Source organism: Bidens hawaiensis, unplaced genomic scaffold (assembly GCF_021521415.1).
Source record: "Bidens hawaiensis isolate Kalapana, Puna unplaced genomic scaffold, B.hawaiensis_p1.1 tig00019588_1, whole genome shotgun sequence".
NCBI classification, from domain to species: Eukaryota; Viridiplantae; Streptophyta; class Magnoliopsida; order Asterales; family Asteraceae; genus Bidens; species Bidens hawaiensis.
In genome coordinates, this window is record NW_027492976.1 from 201,612 (window position 1) to 226,660 (window position 25,049).

At 37.5% G+C, this 25,049-nt stretch overlaps 2 protein-coding genes across 3 annotated transcripts; both read right to left on the reverse strand.

Moving 5' to 3' along the window:
- Positions 1–11,996: 11,996 nt before the first annotated feature.
- On the reverse strand, positions 11,997–17,238 carry LOC143558685 (receptor-like protein kinase ANXUR2). The gene is made up of 2 exons (XM_077047472.1): positions 16,854–17,238; positions 11,997–12,772 (listed from the first exon to the last, which is right to left on the reverse strand). The coding sequence occupies exons 1-2, from the start codon at positions 17,059–17,061 to the stop codon at positions 12,015–12,017; spliced, it is 966 nt and encodes a 321-aa protein (XP_076903587.1). The 5' UTR covers positions 17,062–17,238; the 3' UTR covers positions 11,997–12,014.
- A 4,610-nt stretch (positions 17,239–21,848) lies between these two features.
- Positions 21,849–24,808, reverse strand: LOC143558711 (putative serine/threonine-protein kinase PBL28). 2 transcript variants are annotated; one of them, XM_077047493.1, is made up of 4 exons: positions 23,317–24,808; positions 23,194–23,226; positions 22,903–23,118; positions 21,849–22,191 (listed from the first exon to the last, which is right to left on the reverse strand). In XM_077047493.1, exons 1-4 carry the CDS (start codon positions 24,241–24,243, stop codon positions 21,934–21,936), a joined length of 1,434 nt encoding a protein of 477 aa, XP_076903608.1. In that variant the 5' UTR covers positions 24,244–24,808; the 3' UTR covers positions 21,849–21,933. The 2 variants fall into 2 exon arrangements, with proteins under 2 accessions (XP_076903608.1, XP_076903609.1); XM_077047494.1 differs by lacking the exon at positions 23,194–23,226 and having other exon boundaries at positions 21,850–22,191; positions 23,317–24,769.
- Between the last annotated feature and the right edge of the window lie 241 nt (positions 24,809–25,049).

Here is a 25,049-nt window from a genome sequence, read left to right on the forward strand (position 1 = left end):
GAGCTGGGTGGACTCACTTTTGTGATTTGAGTCCGTGTTAACTTACGGAGCCCGTCTGAATTGTTGAGCCACCAAATGAACAGTTGCTAGTGTTTTCACTTTAATTTTTATTTTTTGTTTGTTTGTTTACTGCTCAAATTCGTGTGGTGTACACTTTCATGGGTGAATTTCTAGGCATTTGCCTAGACGCTTTTTAATATTTTTTTATATGTTTTTTTGGTAAGACTTGTTAACAGATCAGAATAACGTCACAAGGACGTATATTGGCCATTTTAAATCTATTTACGAGTATAAAAGAGAAATCATTAAGATAGGCATGTTGACCACAATTTTATTCAAATAGGCATTGACTTTTTAAAGGGATTATGAACTATGGGTGTGTGGGCAGTGAAGAGATCGGATTATTGGGTCGGTTTGAGCTGCGAAGAAGTCGGATTATTTGATTGTGATTTAAGAAGCAGATTTGCGTTGACTTTTACATTTGTTCAAATGGATTGTGGATGAGCTAGATTATCGGCGTCTGGCTGTGAATGAGTCGGATTAGCGGCACGTGGGTTGTAAAAGAGCCGAAATATGGGTGCGTGGGCTGTGAAGGAACCCGTAAAAAACAGAACAAATTGAAGGTCCTTTTTATTTTCTTATTTTGCTTTTTTTTTTCTTTTTTTAATTTTATTTACTAAATATCTCTTTTAAATCCAACTATTTCATCATAATTAACACATTAATTTTGTACAAAAATAGTAAAAAAAAAAGGCTATATAACTGCTTGCCATTCAATCCAACCCGAATCCACCCCCTGTTCCCTATCCCCAAATCTGGTCACCTTTATAAAAAAAATAAAAATAAAATATGCTTGCTTATTTACTAGCTAACTAGTAAATAATAAAGCTAGTTTAATATTATTTATTCTAACAATACTGAATTAAACAGGTACAAACCAATTTCATATGGGTAAAGATATCAAACAATTGTTTCACATACACAAATACATGTTATAAAGATATAATAAACATTCTAAATAAATATTCACAATTTAACATGAATAACTTATATACATGCATTCAATCGGAATCATCACTAGAATAGCATGTGTCTATAATAAGATCGTCTTCCTCATCTAAAAGGTATGTGTCTTCGTCTTCGTCTTCGTCCTCTTCTTCGTCTTCATCAATAAAATTGTCATCATCCACAACCGGAGCAATAGTTATTGTGTCACCATTATCATCAATGAAATTTTCATCTTCAGTAAAATCTTCATCAAAGCCTGAGTCGACTACTAAGTTGTAATCAGACGATTGAGTGTCGTGCAATATATCTATCTCATTAACAGCACTCATACTTGGATGATCCCAAAGTTTTCGATGGTGAACGTCTTCCACAACCCTCCAATTGCCGCTTCTTTGAGAAGGATCTTGTAGATAAAAGACTTGTTTAGCTTGTGTCGCTAATATATATTGCTGGTCGTCATACCATTCATTACCAACAAACCATTCACGACTGATGTCGATAACAACAGTATTGTTTTTCTTAATTAGTCTTTTACCTGACGTGTCAAACCATTTACAACGAAATAGTACAACCGAGTATTTATTTAGATACTTCAACTCTATGATCTGTTCTAATTGACCATAGAGTACCATCTTCTCCTATTGAAATGACACCACTGTTCTGAGTAGTGTGTCGGTTATCACGGTTATGTACCACAAATCTAACTCCATTGACTATGCAAGCATCGTAAGAACATGCTCTCGTTGGACCATAGGCCAATGCTAATAATTCATTTGCATAGTACTGACATTTAATAAAATTGGGTTAGATCGATAACCAATTGATAATATTTATAGTAGCTTTCTTTAGTTTTGTATAAAAATGCACAAACAAATGGTTCATGTTTTCTGTCACCAAAAACAAACAAGGTTGATAATACTTAATTTCTTATAGTAGCTATTAACAACCAATTTGGTTGCATAAACATAAACAATAGTACAAAACCCAACGAATACACAATAGCCAACAAAAAGTCTTGACAAAAGTAAACCAATTAAGAACACTCGCATCTATAATCCATATTAATATGACACAGGCGACCTCTAAGTTTGACCCAAACTTGTAGAAACCCAGTTTTAAAACATAAATAAGGTCTGAAATTAACTAATTTTTAACACTACAGTAACATATGTTTCTAACACTACATAAATAAGGCTGAAATTAACTACTTTTATAAAACTACAACTGAAAACACCACAAACCCTTATCTGTTGCCCAGATCAAGGAATAATATGTGTTTCTAACTTAACAAACTGAACAAGAAATAGCATGTTTTTTACTCTCAAGCTTCAAAATGGGGAGAAAATGGGGGTGCTGAGAGGTGCATTGCTTCAATGGTGGCTATCACTATCAGGTTGAGATTTGAGATTTGGGGGAAATTGCTTTTTGTTTAACTTGACACCTATGTATATTTCCCTCCATTTAGCCCCAAAATAATTGTTGATTCTTTTTTACTCGGTGTCCATTTATTAACACACCTATAATATACTTATATTTACCTATAGAGACCACATTTTGTCTTTATAGGTAAATCATTTTCTTTTTGCTTTTTGTTTACACCGTGCTCACTAAATATTTACTTATAGGGATGACATGTTGTGTTTATAGGCTTACTTATAGCTATGAATAATGTTGTCCCTACAAACGATAAACATACACTTACATGAACCGGTCATTTTCTTTAGAAAACCGTCATCAACTCACCTTTTAGTAGTTCTAATTGAGCTTATCCTTCTTTGTGAATAACTTAATACGGTATCTCATGTATCCACACTTACTATGGGCATTCGAATTATTAAGTGTGCTCAATGGACTTAGATTACTCGTTTGATTCAATCGAACACACACATACAAATACTTAGGTGCTGTTTGTTTTTAAGACAAAAACTGTCTATAATATGATTTTATCTTATTGTGGTGGGTGGTCGACGATGGTGGTGGCCTACGGTGGGTGGTGGAATGTGGTGGTGGCGGACGGTGGGTGGTGGTGGCGGACGATGGGTGGTGGTGGATGATTGGTGGTAGGCGATGAACAGTGATGGTGGTTATGGACGGTTGTGGTGGGTGGTGGACGATGGTGGTGGCCTACGGTGGGTGGTGGCGGACGGTGGGTGGTGGTGGATGATTGGTGGTAGGCGATGAACAGTGGTGGTGGACCGGTGGTGGTGATGAACGGTTGTGATGGGTGGTGGACGATGGTGGTGGCCTACGGTGAGTGGTTGTGGTGGTGGCGGACGGTGGGTGGTTGTGGTGGTGAGCGGTGGGTGGTGGTGGATGATTGGTGGTAAGCGATGAACAGTGGTGATGGACCGGTGGTGGTGATGGACGGTTGTGATGGGTGGTGGACGATGGTGGTGGCCTACGGTGGGTGGTGGACTGTGGTGGTGGCGGACGGTGGGTGGTGGTGGATGATTGGTGGTAGCCGATGAACAATGATGGTGGACCGTGGTGGTGATGGACGGTTGTGGTGGGTGGTGGACGATGGTGGTGGCCTACGATGGGTGGTGGACTGTGGTGGTGGCGGACGATGGGTGGTGGTGGTGAGCGGTGGGTGGTGTTGGATGGTGGAAAACGGTGGTTATAGGTGGTGGATGGGTGTGGCGGACAGTGTGGGTAGTGGTGGTGGATGGTGGTTGTGGCCGATGATGGGTTGTGGTGGTGATGGACGGTGGCGGTGGTGGGTGGTTGACGATGGTGGTGGTGGTGGTGGTTGTGGTGGCGGCACAATGTTGGTGGTGGTGGTGGTGTTGGACATTGGGTGTTGGTAGGATGCTAAGCCTATTCATGAATACTTTTTTAGGGACGACATGTTGTCTCTATAGGTTATATTATTTTAACATAGTTTTCTTTTTCAGCATCGTGAAAATTTTACTCCTAGTGAAAGTAAATTCTTTTTACTCAAAATTTATAGGGACGACTTGTCGTTTCTATAAATTATAATATTTTGAATTTTTGAATTTTTTATTTTTATCATTAATTATAAAAAACCAAAAAAATATATATATGTATATGAAATGTTGTAGAGACGACATGAGACGTCGTCTCTACAAGTTAAAACATTTTTTAATGCTTGTTTTCATCGAACCCGAATTAAAGAAAATTATAAAAAAAATGTTATATTCAATCTATAGGGATGACTTTTTGTCTCTATAAGCTTATCAAACTTAAAAAAAATGAAACTTCTATAGAGACAATATGTTGTCCCTATATGGTGAACTATAGAAACAACTTGTATTGTGTCTACAGATTTCGTCCCTATATGGTGTTTTTCTTGTAGTGCAATCATTTTTAGGGGTTAACAAGTTAACCTCTAGTAGCTCACACTACAAAATATCTCCAAGTACAAGTATACATTTGAAAAAATAAATAAAACACATACTCTATGAGAACAGTAAAAAACTAAAAACGGTTACAAAACTGAAACTCACAAAAATGTCTCCAAGTACAAGAATGTTGCAACAACCATGTGGATGATCTTTGAAACCATAGAACTCTGGAGGGTACCTATAAACAAAATCTGGAGTTGTTGGAATAGATGGAGCAGATGGCGTGATATTAGCTTGTGGCGGTGGTGGTGGTGGCAAGAATGGAGCATGTTCAAGATGAACACCATTAGGTGGTAAACTAGAAGATGATGGTTGATTATGATGGTCGGTGAAGTTAAACTTCAAAGTACTCGATTGCGTGTACTCCATACTCTCTAATCCTTGACCTTGTGACATTGTCACCAATGTTGTAACGATATCATTAACATGTTGATATGAGACAATGATATTCTTTTTAGGAAATGATCGCTTAAGAGCATATTCTATAACATGAGGATGTTTCGTAGTTCGGATTGTAAAGTTCCCTATCTCGAGATCCATTGCTAGCAATTTGATGTCATCAAGTTTACGAAGTGCCTTCTTCACCTTTTCTCTGCATCCATCACATTTACAAAATTGATCTATTTGTATAGCAATTGTCGGTGGAATGGTCATCGTTGATGTTTGCTGCAAATGTAAAATAGTGATCCAAATACATGACATATTATTCGACATATTATTGTCTCAAAATATTTATGTAAGATTTAACGAAAAGATTAGTCTTAATTGTAACTAATAGCTGCATCTTTAAATATGATGTGAGTTTGAGTTATTCAAATTAAATCTCTTCGAATAATATAAAACTATGAACTCGTATTAGAAATTTGGTTCAAATAAGGATTCAATCTAAATATCCTAAAGTTTGAATTCAAATTTGTTAATCGAAGTTGGTTCAATTTGAAGTTTGATTCGAATAATGAGTACGCTACTAATAAGTTATATAAATAAAACAACATAAGGGAAAACAATTACAAGTATAATCATATTTAATAAAGCTCATTAATAGAATAGCTATTGGATGGATCTTGAGAAGACAGAAGGTACCTCAGATCATGAATCATGACTCTATAACAAGAGTGCTTTCGGGGAAAGGTCTCCATGTTTGGGATAATAATAATAATAATAATAATAATAGTGTCTATAAACTGAAATGGGAATTAGCACCTAGTTCCTAGATCAATAAGCATTGTCTAAACAATACAATTATGAACAAAGGGATGATTTGATAATAAAATTAAAAAAATAAAATAAAATCACAGATTAAATAAACCATTATCGTTTAGCTCACAATAATTTGCTAGATCCCTCCACAGATCACCAAATAAATAACCAACCATAGTCAGACCTGTCTACCACAACTACAATTCTACAAATTGAAAATAAATAAATGAAAAGTTTATTGAAATAAAATAAATAAAGGAATTTAAAAAGAAGTCGTTCAAACCGGGAATCTAATCGGCGAATGAAAGGGATGAAGATTCTGCACCACTTTAAAAGCGTTATTAATAATCTCAAATACATGAAAGAAAAGTAATTAAATGTGTGTATATATACCTATATAGATAAATCTACATGAATCGAAATTATGCAAGTAAAAAATAAACAAATTAAAAATTTAAATAAAAGCTATTTAAATCTTACGACTTTGGCCGAAACCGCTGGTGCTTGCCGATGATGTTTTGGCCGGAGGAAAAAACTTGTTGTATCGTTTGAAGCTTACTTAATTTTGATGCGTTTAATGAAGGAGATGGTTGTTTATAAAGGGATTAAGGAACAAGTTGATAAATTGGTCGGTACGCAAAATAAAGCTATGAAAGTCTTTCTCTCAATTTGTTTATTCATTTTTAATAATTAATAATCTTAGTTTATGAATATAATCTTATCATGACCGGTCTTAATGAAGTTTTGAATAATGAAGGGGGTGACACGTAAGTTTACGTTAACAGAAATAAGGTCTATTTGTCCATTTGTGTAAAAGCTTCAAAGTTTAAGGGGGTAACAACTAACGACTAACGCGCAAAATGAATATTGTATTTGACTTTGTAGTTAAAAAAACTGAAAACATGTTTCAGAAGGTTCTGAGCAAGAATAATATCCAATAGTTGCATGCCACGTGGTGATCATCTTGAGCGACACTCGGTATTTGGCACTACACTTCGTGTCGGTCCTTGCTGAGCTGGCCAAAGGAAATCTCAGTCTTTACGTTTTGTTTTTATTTTCTTTTCTCAAATTCGTTTGGTGTCATGGGTGAATTTATAGAAATTTGCCTAAACTTTATTTTTAGCTTTTATAAAACTGAAAGTCACTAAAAAAATGTCATAAAACTCATGTAGTATGCTAGTCAAACTAGGTTATAGACTTATATACCGTGTTACACACGATAAAAAATATATATAGTAGATACTACAAGTCCGGAAGATTTGTTTACATTTTGGGCCCTGTACATCAACAGATGGACTTTGTTAGCCCGAATTAGCCTTCTTAATATCTTGTTTTTGCGGGCCTTCAAGGCTAACTGTTCCGAGTTCAACCTCCGAGTAGAGGTGCACAAAAAACCTGAACCCGGAACCGGACTCGAAATAAATACCCGGAACCGGTTTTTCTAATACCCGGGTTTTAATACCCGAACCCGAACCCGACCCTACCCGTAGGGTACGAATAGGGTATGCATTTTGGCACTTAAACCCGAACCCGAACCGGACCCGATTTGTACCCGGTAATACCCGAAAACCCGATTTGTACCCGGTAATACCCGAACCCGGAACCGAGGTTTTCCAATACCCGAAACCGGGTATTTCAAATACCCGATGTATATCCGAAAAATACCTTAAAAATACCCGAATAATACCCCTAAAAAGTGTAAACTTTTAAAAAATCCAATCTATATAAAAAAATGCCGGAAAAAAACCCGAAAAAACCCGTAAATAGAGTTTTTTCAATACCCGATAATAGGGTATTCAAATACCCGGTTCTATACCCGACCCGAACCCGATGCATAGGGTATGATTTTTAGAGACAATACCCGACCCGAACCCTATCCAATTATTACCAATACCCGATCATACCCGTACCCAGTCATACCCGAACCCGATTCTATACCCGAACCCGGATATTTACTTGTGCACCTCTACCTCCGAGTATCCCTATAATTTGTTCATCCTAGCCAAAGTTGATCTAAGAGAACCAATAAATATCATATTGTTAAAAAGTAAATGAATCATTGAATCTAGATAAGATTTAAACCTCAGAAATGGTGCAACCCATGTAACCGCCATGTCATTTAGAAGTCTTGATGTTGGACTTAATTTCCGTCCTCGAGTTCATGAGGCGGGTTGGGCGGACTCATTGAGTCTACGATGAGTTGGTGTCTTGTTTATCAAGTTGAGTACGTGACTTAGTTTACATGGAATAAATTACTAGATGTGAAGTCGAGCCAATAACTTGGACAACAAGAAATTTATTTATTAATATTGTTTAAATATGTTTTTTTATAATTAGTATTTGATTATGATAAGGAGTTTGTATTCTAATCTAATTAGGTTTTCATGTTTAAACTAGTATATATACCCGAACTTGTGGGTTATATCATTAAGAGTTGAGAGTATTGTAATTTTCGAGCTAATGAGAATTACAAAGATTGAGCTTATGATCTAAAATTTCGTTATTGTAGTGTTTATCGATCCTGGTCACCAAACTTCACTTGAGCAGTGGAAATGATGGAATACATACAATCCTTGTGATCTATAGTTATCTTCCTAAGCTTTTGATTGTTATCAAGTTGCAACGACCATGGAGTTCCACATGCCGTCGATCCCTATACCCGATCCACATGATTATATGACAACCCTACCATCAAATAACATGAATATTAATTTGAATCTAATCAACATCAATGGAAACGTTTTCGATAAGTTGCAACTTGAAATCCCAAAGAGTTTTGTAGTTCTATTATGATTTAATCCCATTGTTGAGCGTCATTTTCAATCTTCTTTCAAGTAATGATAAGCAATTCTGGAGAATGTTCGTAAGGAATTTGGTTTCATTTGTTTTCGTAAATTGGGGTTGATGATATCATCTAATCTTTCCTCTTTGTAGTAAAGTTTTGCAACTTGAGATTGAAATTGTCGCGCACCGTTGCATTTTTATGATCACAACTAGCCTTCCACATAATACTTCGAATAATACTACGAAAACAAATACAAGTCAGATTCTTTTGTAAGCACTTTGGTGGTTGCATATAGTGGATCCATATAGGATATAGCTGAATATGCCACAAGCATTAAATTATGACCAGAAAAGTAAACTCTTGAAGGATTCATGGGACCTATTTTAGATAATCCAAATCATAAATCTTAGCTTCCCAGTTCTTAGAGCACATTATGTCACGATGTAACACCTAATTATGCCCCTCTCCTGCATCATTATGAAGATTATTAAGTCCACGAGTAGTACCAAGGCACATGAAGCAGTTGTTCCCATGTGAGAATGAGATCCGTGGTGAACAAGCGTACTTATCGAGGCTTCTATGAACCTCGTGCTCCTAAAAAAATAAACTTCTTGTCACTTTCATTGGAGAATCCAACAAGAGAGACAAGATTATCGTGTTTGCAACTAGAGATCATGACAATCTCCATCAAGAAGTCTTGTCCTTGTGCAAAAATAAATGCATCTAATCAAGCAAAAAAAAAAAAAAACTACCGGCTTTTTATCCAATTAAACTTGTTCCACTCGTGTTCATAGTACAACCCAATTAAAACACAAAGCAACATAATAAATATGGGCCTTCAAGATGATTTCATAAACTGATAAATATCATCTGCAATCAAGGGAGCCATATAGGCATATACATAGGCCAGCAACGTACATAACATGATTAAAAGTCATAGGATGAAGCTCAAGCTCTTCAATTACACACAGCCATAAAGGAATATAGTTTATTCAGGTATATACTAATGCAATTCACAAACTTTGCTCAAAATGATTTCTAATGCAATTCACAAACTTTTCTCAAAATGATTTCTGGAGGTAAAATAAAAAATGAAAACATCATATTGTTAAAAACTGAAAGAATTTCCGGCATTCATCATCAATTTTCTTGAATTTGGATATACACTCAATAAAATAGTTTCAATAACCTTAATGAAGAAGATTTAAGTTAGTTAAATGATATATCAGTTGATCAATATTAAAAATATTATAATTATGATTATAAGCATATGCTTGATCAAACGTTTAGAGTAAATAACTAAAAAGTAATCGATTAATAAGTAGTGAAGTTGTATATGGTTTTCAAGGATTTCTATAGTTTAATTAGTACCTATTTTTATTTCCATAAGAAAAATTATTTGTTTAGGATAAGGACCCACTCTTGTGGGACAATAGACAACAAATGACCAAAATAGTTTGGGATCAATTTTCTCCATTTCTGCGAATCACACTAACCTTATACAGGCACACAAAACTAAAGGGAAACAATAGTGGAAGTAAATAAGTTTAAACCCATGTTCCTGGCACAGCAACATGGTAAGGGACTAAGGGATTCCAGGAGAAGGCGCAAGTATCTGTTTACAATAAAGAATACAAATGGGATCATTTAAGTTCACAATTTTTCGTTTCTAGAAAAACAGTAGCTTTTAAGTGATAGGCTTCAAACAACAACCTAGACCATACACGAACTCGCCATAACGACCATAAAGCCCTTGAAACAAACCTAAGTCCCATGATTGAGAAAAGTCAGTGTCCTCTTTCACAGTGTCATTGGAAGGACCGTGCCTTTTCTTGTTAGTCACAAATGACAACGAAGAGATACACTCAAAAGAATCTTCACGGTTCGCAAAAGATCCAGACATCCCAATTATCTCTTCGTCAGCATCAAACTGTAATCTTATGATTTTCAGTAATTAAACAAATATTGTTAACTATGAATCACATGTACACAATTCATATTATTATATGTTCTTCATCTTCATATCACGGAATTGATACAAGGACATTGTTACATGAGCAATACTAGTTGCTATTTAAGAAAAGTGAATAACAGCAATCGACCAGATAATAAATGTACAAAGATATGTTTGGTTGATACAAACTCTATCTATGATAAAGCCAAGGGTCGAACTAAACGTACTTTCTCCATTACAAAGATTGTGGCTAAATTGGGTTCTATATATTTTAGGGTTTCAAAGTTCGGATATCTTCACTATTCGAACAGATATCCGAAATTTTGGATATCCGAAAATTCGAATAAGGATTTGGATAGTGAAATCTATTATCCGAAATGTTCGGATATCCGAAACTCCGAATATCTGACTTTGAACACCCCTACTTTTAATAGATAACGTACAAAATAACAAAACCAATAACAAAAGATCACAATAGTACAAAAAGACCAGCAAACCAAAATAAAAACTTAATAGGTCTTTATTTGATATATCGAGGGAAGTATGGATAAAATAAAGTTAGATTTTTTTGTACCTAGGAATACCTATTATATTATGGCTTTTTGTGACTCCGGGTGAGGACGACGAATCGAGGATTTGCGCTCATCCTCCAGTAGAGGGTTCCATTTGATATATTTGTATTAAGTAATTAAACTAATCATTTGAGTAGTTGAGTACCATAATTTGTTCAATTAGATTGTTTCTTCATTAAATATTACTGTAACAGAAGAGCAAATAGCGTCACTTGATATACGAATAAATTATTTCACTTACAAATAAACTTGCTGAGATTATTTTAAACGATTCTTTGTATAATTATACACATTTTGAAAACTTGCTTCATAAAATAAGTAACTAACCAAATTATTGTAATGTCAAATCAACTCTGATATTTTCTATATTACTTCCAAATTAACCACGAAATATATCACTTTTAAGGAGGGATAAGAGTTGATCACCTTAAACGTAATTATATGTATGATGTCGCAGGAACGCATGAGCCGACCATGTTGTTCAGAATAATGCAACAAACCTCTGGAATCTTCAACTGTAAACTGGAGTGAATCAATCCAATTGAATCTGCCGTGATATATATCTATCCTCCTCAGCTTTTGATCACTCCGAAGCTGGAAGAAAAATGGCCAACCCTTTGTCGCTGATCCCCATAACTCAGTTCTTGTACACTAAGATTAAATAAAACAGTTCGTAGTTATGGTTGACAAATTTTACATTTTGTTTTAAGCTTAAAAGAAACTATATCTTACAAATTGAGGTTTTAAAGCGGTTGTTCGTTTAACCTATATCCAACAAGGGTGAGGGGAGGTTTACACAGTCACCCAAACTATTCACTCAACCCACCAATAGTATAGTGTCACCTCAAAACAACCCACAACTGCGCAATCTAAGGAGGGTGGTAAGTGGTTTACCCAAGTACACACTTAATAATTAACCAATTGGATAATGCAACCTCAAGTCAACCAAAACCATCCCAACTACTCAATCCAAGTACTAGACCTCCATACCCACTACTCACTAAACCAGGGTGGTTTCACCCGGGTACTCGACTACTCGCCCGAGGAACTCGGCCGGTCCGAGTATTGTGCACCGCTTACCCTAATACTTTGTGACTGCAAGTTCAAATTTTAATGCGACAACAATAAATTTACATTCTATTTTTGAGAAAATTGAGATAACTTACAAGCTGATGTCTTAAAGCCGTATCTAAACCTTTGACGACTAAATCCATTGTTGGTCGTTGTTTGCGATCTTCATTCAGACACTGAAAAGCAGTATCGGAGAATACTTCTAACGAATATGGGTCCATTTGATCTAGTAAATTAGGCATCATGATCTCTTGTAATGCCCCTTTCTCTTGATGAAATTTCACAAGGCGAGATAGAAATCTACGTTCGTCTTCATATTCCCCAAGCATTGCGAATCTCCCACATAGAACTTCAAACAATACAACTCCAAAAGAATATACATCAGATTCTTTTGTAAGAATCCCAATATTTACATATTGTGGATCAACGTAACCAAACGTACCACAAGCCATCGTGACAAGAAAAGTGAATTGTTGATTAGTTGGACCTATTTTAGACAATCCAAAATCTGAAATCTTAGCTTCCCAATTGGCATCTAGCAATATATTAGAGCTTTTTACATCGCGGTGTAGCACCCGGTACCCCACTCCCACACCACCATGAAGATACTCAAGTCCTCGTGCGGCACCAAGAAAAATTCGTAAGCGTTGCTCCCATGAAAGGTTTGTGGAGGAGAGATGGTTGTCGAGGCTTCCATTAACCTCGTGTTTGTAAACAAGAACTTTCTCATTACCTTCGTCTGAGAATCCAACTAGGGAAACAAGGTTGTGATGTTTGTAACTAGCAAGCATGACAATCTCCATTAGGAACTCGTGTTCTCCTTGCCCGCTGTCGAAACATGAAATGAATCTGACCTGATCCAAGACGATGTTCCTCGGTGTTCGAGATAAACGAGCCACGACTTCATCTTCTTCTCCGGTAGCTTGAGATCTGCAATGGCTTTTTGGGGGTGTGGAGGTGACTGCTAAGAAATCTCAAGGATCTCTTGTTTACAGACACAAAAATGGTTATGGTGGTGGCTCTTATTGAGAGCAACAACAACAACCCTTAATAAGGAGGTGGAGACCTCCTTATATAGGGAGCCTCATGGCCACCATCATGGAACCCTAATGGGCCTAGCCCAGTTAGGGTTACCTCCACAAAACCCCCTCAGCCCAATAATATTGTATTAGTCCATATAATAAAATAAGCCAGACATAATAAATTAAAGTCGTAAGCCGGGTTTAGTACCATACCCCTACAAGCCCCCCAAGTCCAGTGTTGCTCCTAGGCGTGTAAGCGTTTAGGTGGAGCGCTGGACTTCATAAGGTGTGTTAGGATATGGGGCGGTTTTTTCCCTTTTCTTCGGCCTTATCTTTATTGTCTTTGGGTTTTGAGAGGTTTTCTCCATGATGGTGACATGTTGTGATCCTTATGATAATGATGGTGCACTGGCATGAATTAGATATAGCACGCATCATAATAATAGTGGCGCGGGGCCTGATAAAAGATAGAGTGCGCATCTTGATAATAATGTAATGCAACTTGCGCGCGAGGCGGCTTACGAGCTATAAAAATAATGAAGCTTGCGCGCGAGGCGACATACGAGCTATAAAAATAATGAAGCTTGCGCGCGAGGCGACTTACGAGCTATAAAATAATAAAGCATGCGCGAGTTGCGGCTTATGAGCTATAATATGATGATGACTGGCCCGCAAGGGCCTCTTCTACGCAGGATGACTGTCCCAACTTGTTTTCAAAATAATAATGGGGGCAAAAACGGCCAGATAATTTGCGGGCCTCTTCTACGCAGGATGACTGTCCCAACTTGTTTTCAAAATAATAATGGGGGCACAAACGGCCAGATAATAATAATGTCATAGGTGCTTGTGCGACCGTAGCCGAACCTGCAAAAACATATCAACTAAAAGTGGATGTATTACAAGGTTCCCATCCTCGGGCAAATTATGAGGTGTGCCCAACCTACATTGGCGCGTGGCCGTTTGGGATATTATTAGGCTCCCGACCTAAGATTCGGATGTCTTCCATCGCGATAATGTAGTGGTGGTATACCACGATAGTCCCCTAGTTCATTGCTGCTAAATAATGTTAGGAGCATTGAACTTGTAATATAAACTTGTTAATAAAGTTTTAATCACAAACGTGTATCGATAGTCCCCCAGTTCATTGCTGCTAAATAAGGTTGTCCTTATCCTGATTTGGATTAGACTATTGTCTCATTTGTTGTGTCGCTTACGCATAGGTTTTGGTTTTGTGTCATGCGCAGATGTTTCATGCACTTGCGCATAGGCTTTGTGTCATGCACCACGCGCAGATGTTTCATGCGCTTGCGCATAGGCTGTGTCATGCGCAGATGTTGCATGCGCTTGCGCGTAGACTTTGTGTCATGCGCCACGCGCAGATGTTTCATGCGCTTGCGCATAGGCTGTGTCATGCGCCACACGCAGATGTTGCATGCGCCTGCGCATAGACTTTGTGTCATGCGCCACGCGCAGATGTTGCATGCGCTGATGTGATGTGCACGACCATGTGATCTGCGTAAGCATATGTAATATGCGTGAGCATATGTGATGCGTGAGCATATGAGATATGCGTGAGCATATGTGATGCGTGAGCATATGTGATGCGTGAGCATATGTGATGCGTGAGCATATGTGATATGCGCCACGCGCATAGGTTTTGGCTTTGTGTCTTCATGACATCCTGATTTCAAGCCTCGTCTATATCTTGTGGGTTGACCCGCCCCGCTCGATGTTAAGGCGGGTGCATACCCCTTCAAGCCCCCCAAGTCTAATGTGTCTTGTCTTGCGCTAGCGAGGTAAGAGATTAGACTTAATAGTTTGCCTCTGCACGTTCCTGCCACCATTTTGAACATTTGGGATGGTTGCATGGAGTTCGTAATTGCCAGAGTTAGCGTTGAACTTCAAGAAGGTCACATGCGTTCCGTGACGGCGGAGTTTTACCCACCGGATCAAGTTGGTGGAATGTGATACGCGACTGCGCGCAAGCATCATGGCGGTGCGCATGTAGAGTGGCGGAATGGTTGATCCGCGGTGGCGCGCATGCGACGTGGCTTATTAGGGGTGCTTCGGGTTATAAGAGGTTTAATTATGATGGCGTGTTGAGCGGAGCGGAGCTGCGTTCGGTCTTGTATTCGGCGCGAAGCCGTATGGGTTTATAAGGATTCCCAACCTTTAAGTTTGGCGCGTGGCCTTATGGGTTTGAGGATTCCCAACCTTATAAGTTTGGCGCGTAGCCGTATGGGTTTATGAGGATTCCCAACCTTTAAATTTGGCGCGTGGCCTTATGGGTTTATGAGGATTCCCAACCTTTAAGTTTGGCGCTTAGCCGTATGGGTTTATGAAGATTCCCAACCTTTAAATTTGGCGCGTGGCCTTATGGGTTTATGAGGATTCCCAACCTTTAAGTTTGGCGCTTAGCCGTATGGGTTTATGAGGATTCCCAACCTTTAAATTTGGCGCGTGGCCGTATGGGTTTATGAGGATTCCCAACCTTTAAGTTTGGCGCGTGGCCTTATGGGTTTGAGGATTCCCAACCTTTAAGTTTGGCGCTTAGCCTTATGGGTTTATGAGGATTCCCAACCTTTAAATTTGGCGCGTGGCCGTATGGGTTTGAGGATTCCCAACCTTTAAGTTTGGCGCGTGGCCTTATGGGTTGAGGATTCCCAACCTTTAAGTTTGGCGCGTATGCATGGCAGCGGAATCTTGATCTTTGATAGTGCGCATACATGGCGGCGGAGTGGTGACTCGTGGGCGCACATGCATGGTGGCGAAGTTTTGATCTTCGGCACTGCGCATGCATGGAAGCGGAGACTTGATCTCCAGTGACGCGCATGCATGGTAGCAGAATCTTGATCCTCCGCAGTGCCCTTGCATGGCGGCGGAGTGGTGACTCGCGGGCGCGCATGCATGGCGGTGAAGTCTTCTGCGCAAAACCAAAGGCATGGAGTCGTCTTCCGATCCGCGTGTTGGGTTTTTGCGGGAGCGCATGCATGGCGGCGAAGTGATGACTCGCGGGTGCGCATGCACGGCGTCAGGAGTCTTATCTGCGATGGCGCACGTGCGGCCATCACATTTTTCCGCGATGGCGATGGCGCAGTATATGATGTAATTTTAAACCTAAAATCCAGATCTATAACCTAGATCTAGATCTGTAAACCAGATCCGAAGTGGAGAGAATTTAAAACCATCACAGATCCGGAGGCTTGACCGTCCGGATCAGGTAGTTTCTTTTTGGATCTACAAATCTTTTTCAGCTTCATTTTTACACAGATCTGGAAGCATCTTTTAGATCTATGGATCCTTTTTGAGCTTTAATGGAACAAATCTTGAAACATCTTTCTGTGAACTTCCAGATCTGGATTTTTCTTGGGAGAGGAGAAAATCACAGATCTAGAATAACGGATGAACAGATCTGAGAACCGAGACGAAGATCGAAGGATAGCTCGTTGCCGTCCCACGGATGGCGCCAATGTCGAAACATGAAATGAATCTGACCTGATCCAAGACGATGTTCCTCGGTGTTCGAGATAAACGAGCCACGACTTCATATTCTTCTCCGGTAGCTTGAGATCTGCAATGACTTTTTGGGGGTGTAGAGGTGACTGCTAAGAAATCTCAAGAATCTCTTGTTTACAGACACAAAAATGGTTATGGTGGTGGCTCTTATTGAGAGCAACAACAACAACCCTTAATAAGGAAGTGGAGACCTCCTTATATAGGGAGCCTCATGGCCACCATCATGGTACCCTAATGGGCCTAGCCCAGTTAGGGTTACCTCCACAAAACCCCCTCAGCCCAATAATATTGTATTAGTCCATATAATAAAATAAGCCAGACATAATAAATTAAGGTCGTAAGCAGGGTTTAGTACCATACCCCTACACCCGCCCTTCACATCTAACCGCTTTACTGCGACATCTGTGCCTGGCTCACATGAGCGGGTGGAGGAGGGGAGTCGACCTTTGTAGACCGGCCCAAATCCACCCTGGCCGAGGAAATTTTGGTAGTCGAAATTGCTGGTGGCAGATTTAATGTCATCAAATGGGATTCTCAAGTGGTCTAGCTCTTGAGGAAGAGACATCATGTGAATTTTGTTAAGATTGTGAAGGGGAAAGAAAATGGCAACCTCTATCTCCTAGGTGACTTGAAAAACGGACTATATTAAACTGTGTTTACACTAGTATAATTATAATACAAGGTTAGGTACAGCTTTGACAGCAAACTGAGTTGACTTTAATTATGTTGTTTGGGTATATGAATGTAGAGATGTGCATTGAGTAATACAAATATTGTATTACTCCAGACTTATTCCAATGTACCTAATACATATATAATATATAGAATGCACATTTGATCGAATTCCAAACCATATTCGACATTAAATTAGTTTTAAAGCAAGTTGGCATCAAATAAGTATATCGGTTTCATTCAAATATATATGTAGACCGTTTACTTTTTCTTTATACAGACTAACTAATTTAAAATTATGTCTTTAATTAAGAAGGTGTTTCTCCGCAAGTGATTGAGGGTTCTAGTTCCTTGGTGTAGATTTAGGATTATGTCTAGAGATCGAGTGCGAGTCAGATGCTCCGGAAAAAAAACCTCAGCCCTAGATACATGTTATGTGTAATACCGCCAGATCTTTTGATGTGTAAGCACAAGTAATTGATCGGTAAGATTACAACCCAAGCTGCAGCATGCTGAAACAACCTTCAAAGTGCATCTTACTTTGAAATAAAATGGCATGCTTAGTGTTGCATTAGTACAATTTAGTACCATACCACTTCCAAACAGGTAATAAACAATAAAACAAATGCTTTAATTTTCTAACAATTGCTCTAAGCTTGCATACAATTAATAGGTAGATTTGGGTTGTGCTTTACCTTAAATGTGCATGTCAAATGAATTAGATAAATCAATAAGACCGAGCGGTTCAAAAAAGCCAGACATGTAAGTCCTTTTTATTTACTAAATATAAGCTCCTTTAACAAATAAGTGAAAAACACAATATGTGATGTTAACAAATAAGTGAAAAACAAGATGTGATATTCTAAAAAGATATGTTGCACTCTTTCATGAAGAGTTGCAACATTTCATCCAATCATTGTGATTGTCCGAACCATATATAAAGGGATTTATCTGGTCTGATTTAAAACACAATTTTATACATTGTTTTTCACATAAAAGAACATCTTCTTTGAGAAACATTTTTTGTTTTATCTGATTATTGATTCGGTGTGCGCACAAATTGCTTTAATATGAAAGTAATATACACAATTCAGAAATTATCCAAATCATGCATACAAAATCCAAAACCTACCATTTTTTTGGCCTGGCCCTTGTGACTGCTAGTTCTCCGTTTCTGCCAAGCATTCTGATTTTTTACTCTTCTGATTTCCATTTGCAAGTTATCGTATACATACATGATACAACTATACAAGTAATACTGACATAACTGATCATAACATTTGATTTAGATAAACATGGCAAATAATTATCTCCAGGTGATTAACAAGCCTATAACCCCTTATAGATCACACTAACCATATACGCAAATATAGGTGTATATATGTGAGTTATTAATACACACAAAAACGAACAAAACTGACTCTGTGAGAACAAAACTATTCAGGATTATTTTTATTATGAGTTCATCTTTATTAAGCAGTTGGATTTCTCACAAGCAAATGTTAAAATTTTGAGTCTCATCATTTCGGGAGCCCTAAGCGAATTCCTAAATCGAGGCCCTGATTCATCAACTAGCTAGTGTTGTTATGAACGTTCTCATGTTTTTGAGATCACGGCTCAATACAGGTCCCCACAAGTCTACAACCTAGAAACCAAAATTTTAGGCAAAAATAATTAACTCTTATCTTAATCTACCTAGATGATAATCTTAATACAATGCATTCTTATTCCTATTTCCAAATTAACTTACACCCATCCGCCCGTCTTTGATCCCCATAACTTGGTTCTTGAACCCTAACACCAAATGTAACAGTTCGCAATTTTGATTTCACAAAAATTACAATTAAGTTTAAAATAAATGAAAACTTACAAATTGAGCTTTTGAAACGGCTGTCCATGTAACCTACATTTAATAACGCAAAGTTTGTGATTGTAAGTTCAAACTTCAAATTCTAATACGGCCACAACAAAATTACAATCTAAGTTTAAGAATATTGAGATTACTTACAAGCTGATGTTTTAAAGCACTTTCTAAGCCATTGACACCTGAATCCGTCATTGGGCGTTGTTTGCAATTTTCATTCAAGCAATGAAAGCAATATTGGAGAACTCTCTAAGGAATAAGGACTCATTTGCTCTAGTAGACTAGGGAGTATGATCTTGTATAGTGTCCCCTTCGCTTTATGAAGCTTCACTAGGCGAGATAGAAAACTGCGCTCGTCTTCATGTTTCCCGATCATTGCAAGTCTCCCACACATGACTTCAAATAATACAACTCCAAAAGAATAGACGTTTGATTCTTTTGTAGGGATCCCAGTATTTACATATAGTGTATCAAGATAGCTAAGCGTGCCACGTGCATTAGTGACAAGAAAAGTGAATTACTGATTAGTTGGACCTATTTTAGACAATGCGTAATCTTAGCTTCCCAATTGGCATCTAGTAGTGTATTAGAGCTTTTTTTACATCACGGTGTAGCACCTTGTGCCCCCCTCCCACACCATCATGAAGATACTCAAGTACTCGTGCGACACCTAGAAATATCCGTAGACGTCGCTCCCTTGAAAGGTTTGTAGAGGAGAGATGTTTGTCGAGGCTTCCATTAACTTCGTGTTTGTAAACAAGAACTTTCTCATTACCTTCATCTGAGATCCAACTAGAGAAACGAGGTTGTGATGTTTGTAACTAGCAAGCATAACAATCTCCATTAAAAACTCATGTTCTCCTTGCCCGCCCTTCACATCGATCTAATCGCTTTACAGCGACAAACTGTACGGACTCGCATGAACTGGCGGAGGAGGGGATCGAGTTGACCTTTGTAGACCGGTCCAAATCCACCTTAGCCAAGAAAATTCTGATTAACAAAGTTGTTAGTGGCGGATTTGATGTCATCAAATGAGATTCTCAAGTGGCCAAGAGACTTCATGAGAATTTTGGTTAGCAAACTATGAAATAAAATAGAAAGAATATGAAGGGGAAAGGAAATAGCAACCTCGATCTTCGTTGGTTAGAGGTGCACAAACCGGTTTAAAACTCAAAACCGGTTTGGGTTGAAACCGGTTCGTTTAGTCAACAAAAGTCAAAACCAGTTTCGTTTCGGGTTGAATCCGGTTTCTTACCATGTTTTGATCGGTTTTGGTTCGGGTATTGACCGGTTTTTGTCAGGTTTTGCCTGGTTTCGGTTCGGTTAACCGGTTTGAAACAGGTTTTGGAGGAGAAAATTACAAACCGGTTCCGAGCATACGGTTTCAATCGGTTCCAAACTGGTTTATACATAATTTCAATCGGTTTCAAGCCGGTTCGGTTTCGGTTCAATTTTCGGGTCGGGTCGGTTAACCGGTTATTAAACTATGTTTAAACTAAAGCGTTGACAGCAAATTGAGTAAACTCTAAATACATGTTGTTTGGGTATATTCGAAATGAAATTATTTTAAACCATGGTGGTATCAAATAAGTAAATTGATTACAAACTGTCTTTCTGGTAGATTTTTTGATGGGTTTCTACTTTGGGGAGACAAAAGTACAAAACGGAAATTGGGTTAATGGGATTGTGGGCTTATTTGGGCATTTGAGAGAAATTGGGCTTATTAAAAATTTAAAATGGGGTTTAACCTGAAATAAAGATCTAGTTTGAGGCTTTGAGCTCAGCACTTTTTATTTTTTCATATAGAATAAACTATTAATTTTTTTTGTTGGGCTACACTCTACAGGTTTGCACAAACTTATTTATTTTAAGGTTTTGGGTTTTTTCATAAAACCAATAGGCTAACGTTAGAAAAAGACTGGGGTACTCATTGTGCTCAAATGTTTTAATGCCTAAAATGGCACTTAAGACTATGTGTAATAGTTTACTAAAAAAAATAAAATAACACGTTGTCACGCCACTATCATGTAAGCATGAGTGGCTGCACTAATCAAGTTCGTTAAAGTGTGTAGGGCTGTCCAAACAGCTCGTCACTCGTTCTTCGTTCGCTCGAATTTTGCTCGAAAAATGCTCGTTCGATTTCGGCTCGATTTGGAAGTGAGACGTTCGGCTCAGTTCGGTTTGAAAGCAATCCAAGCACGAGCAAAGCCTCTCTCGGTTTGGTTCGGTTCGTTTTGCTCGAATTATTTTTTATTTATTAGTTTTATATATAAACTTTATGTATATAAATAAAAGTATAATGTTTTTTAAAGTTTTTAAAATTTTCCTCTTTTGTGTTGAATTCAAAGTTCAAATTTAAACCATAGCCACTCGTTTTATATATGTTTTGTTGTATGAGTTTTATACATTTTAAAGGTAAAAGTTTAGACAATTTAGAGTTGAAATTCTTGAATTAATGATATTTTGAAGTTTTAGAAATTTAAAATTGGAAACTTTGTACGAAATCAAGCAAAACCAAACCGAACCAAGCCGCTCGGTTTCAAAACCAAACCAAGTTCAAGCATAAAGATATCGCTCGTTTCTTTAAATTCAATCCGCTCGGTTCGGCTCGCTTTCAAACCAAACCAAGTATGAGGATGCCCGTGTTCGGTTCGGTTCAATTCGTGAACAGCCATAAAAGTGTGTAATAGGATCATTTGGAAATTAAATAACAAAAATGATTAAAAATAAAGTGTGTAAAGTGGCAGAGTTCCATGGACTACTCATCTTCAAAAGTAGACAAGAGTTAATTCTCCATTAAGATGAGATTTCACTTGGCAACAAAAGTGAAACCAACAAGTGTCCTCAATTAAAGTATCAGTATTAACTATTAAAGTTCGTTTTGCATACATATATAAAAAGCTTTCAAATGTTGGTCTTCAAACAGCAACCCAGGGCTTCCACGTACCAGCCACAACGGCCATAGAACCCATGAAATGAACCCAAGTTCCATGAGCTTGAAAATTGTGCCTTTTTTCTTGGGCGAATATTGTCCTCCTCACCAAAAGGTCCATACGTCGTTTTGTTTGTCACAAATGATAAAGACGTGATTAACTCAAGACCATAACGTCTCCCAACAGCTCCCGAGATTCCAATTATTTCTTCGCCTTCTTCAAAAGTTATCTATAAAATTGAAAATATATCAACATGTTAACACCTTTTGCATTCTAAAATATTCAAAAGTAATAATAAGAAGAATAATAATATATCTTTTCGTAGGAGAAGCAACCGGCTACGTACATCGATATATAAGAGTTTACTTATTAGCTCAACTTTTTTTACAATATATATACATACAATTATAAAGTTTCTACACATTATTGTTTGCACATTGTGCATTCTAATGTGTACCATCATTATTACTTTTTAACTTTCTATCATATACTTTTCATCTTTTACAAATTACAAACCATTTTTCATATTTAACCTCAACATTTTCCCAATTACAACATCGATCTCCTATACACATCTTTACAAATTTTTTATTCAAGTTAACACGATGCCACACGTGTGGTCTATTTTTCTCCCGTTTAATAGCTCTGTCACGACATGTGGATCCTAAGTCGATCAAATTAGTTAACTTTGTCTAATGTTGTACGTTTCGGTTTAATTTTTGCATGTGGACACGCGGCAACCGGTGTGCGTGGTTTAATGTTTTTATGTCTACTCTTCGTTCGTTTTTCTTAATGGTTCACAAAGTTACTAGCATGGGTGTTAATACTTGAATTAAATAAACGTTTTTAGTTTTTACACCTTCGGGGTGTTAATACTAGTAATTAATTAATTACCAATTAATTAACCATAAAATAAAACGTAGGGATAAGAGTTTATGACCATAGACATTTGAACCCCCTTGTTGGTAGGGTTATTGAGTCCACCATATTGTTCAGAAGAATGCAACAAACCATTAGAATCTTCCAATGTAAATATGAGTGAATGAATCCAACGGTCGTGACCTATTGTTATCTTCCTCAACTTTTCATTGTTCTCAAGCTGGTACACAAATGGCCATCCACTAATCACTGATCCCCATAGCCTGGTTCGTGTACGCTACCATCAGATAACACATGGTTTAGTTACATCACGTTAAACTACACAACGAATGTAAAAGAAACGATAACCTACAATTCGAGAGTCTGAACCGGTTGTTTGTGTATCCTAATATCCAATAACACAAAGTCTATGATATGTTGTGTGTCAAAATATACTGTAATAGCATATTATTTAAAGAATATCATGATTACTTACAAGTTGGTGTTTTAAGGCAATCTCTAAACCTCTGACAACAAAATCCATGGTTGGGCGTTGTTTGCGATCTTCATTCAGGCATTGAAAAGCAATATTGGAGAACACTTCTAATGAATACGGCTTCATTTGATCTAGTAGATCAGGGATTATGATCGTGTGTAACGTCCCCTTTTCTTGATGAAGTTTCACAAGGCGAGATAGAAATCTACGCTCGTCTTCATATTTCCCAATCATTGCAAGTCTTCCACACAGGACTTCAAATAACACAACTCCAAAAGAATACACGTCAGATTCTTTTGTAATTACCCCAGTTTTTATGTATAGTGGATCAACATAGCCCAACGTGCCACAAGCAATTGTTACAAGAAAAGTGAATTGTTGATTCACAGGACCTATTTTAGACAATCCGAAATCTGAAATTTTAGCTTCCCAGTTGGCATCTAGCAAAATATTAGAGCTTTTTATGTCTCGATGTAGCACCCTGTGCCCTGCTCCAACACCATCATGAAGATATTCGAGCCCTCGTGCTGCACCAAGACAAATTCTCAGACGTTGCTCCCATGTAAGGTTTGTTGAAGCCAGATGGTTGTCGAGGCTCTTATTAACCTCATGCTTATAAACAAGAACTTTCTCGTTACCTTCATCCGAGAATCCAACTAGAGAAACTAGATTGTCATGTTTGTAACTAGCAAGCATAAGAATCTCCGTTAGGAACTCATTTTCTCCTTGCCCACCCAACTTCAGGTCTAACCGCTTTACAGCGACCATCGTACCCAACTCACTTGAGCCAGAGGAGGGGAGCTTACCTTTGTAGACCCGCCCGAATCCACCTTGGCCTAGGAAATTTTGGTGAGAGAAATTGTTGGTGGCGGATTTGATGTCATCAAATGGAATTCTTAAGTGGTCTAGCTCTTCAAGATGAGACATGATATGTGAACTTGTTTTGTAATTTATGATGACCTATTTTAGTAAGGATCGTATGATTAATGTTGGAAACAAGTCAAATAGCAAACCTTATCACTTCACCTCGAACATTAGGTGAAAGGTTTTCCGCCATTCATGTTTAGGGACCGCTGATAATGACAATGGGGTATTGGTGTATTATCTATAAACCCCACATTTTCTTCGTATTAAAGATTTTATTTCTATCCATTTGCACATTAAAAATGGTAGTAGGTTAATATGGACCAAATCAATAGGTTCAGATTTTCAATAAAAATAATAATTAAAAATTGTAGTTGGTCATAGGAATCACTTATTATCTGATTTAAGATTGTAGTTGGTATTAGGAATTGGAATCGATAATTTAATCTAGGCTAAGATAACAAAAATGCTAGAAACATGTCTAATCAACCCAACTATAACATCAGAAAATCACTTATTTATCAAGAACACTAAATGTCATAATATCACGTAAATACATTATCACCACCTTTCTAATATTCAAACATTTATCTTTATCTCTATATATATTTAATATGTAATCTTTTTTTTTTTGAACGGCTATAATTAGCAAGTCGTTCTTTCACCGTCTTATTTATGTACTCTTACTTAAAAATACCAACTCTTGGTTCTAATTATTTGAGGACAATCTAATAGTCTTATGCTTGTAATCCTGAAATTTTAAAACAAGTAGCCGAAAAGTTAGAATATCAAATAAATATACTTCTCTCTTAAAAACTATAAAAGTTATATTGACTTGTTCTAACTAAGTGTATGAAAAGCGAAAACAA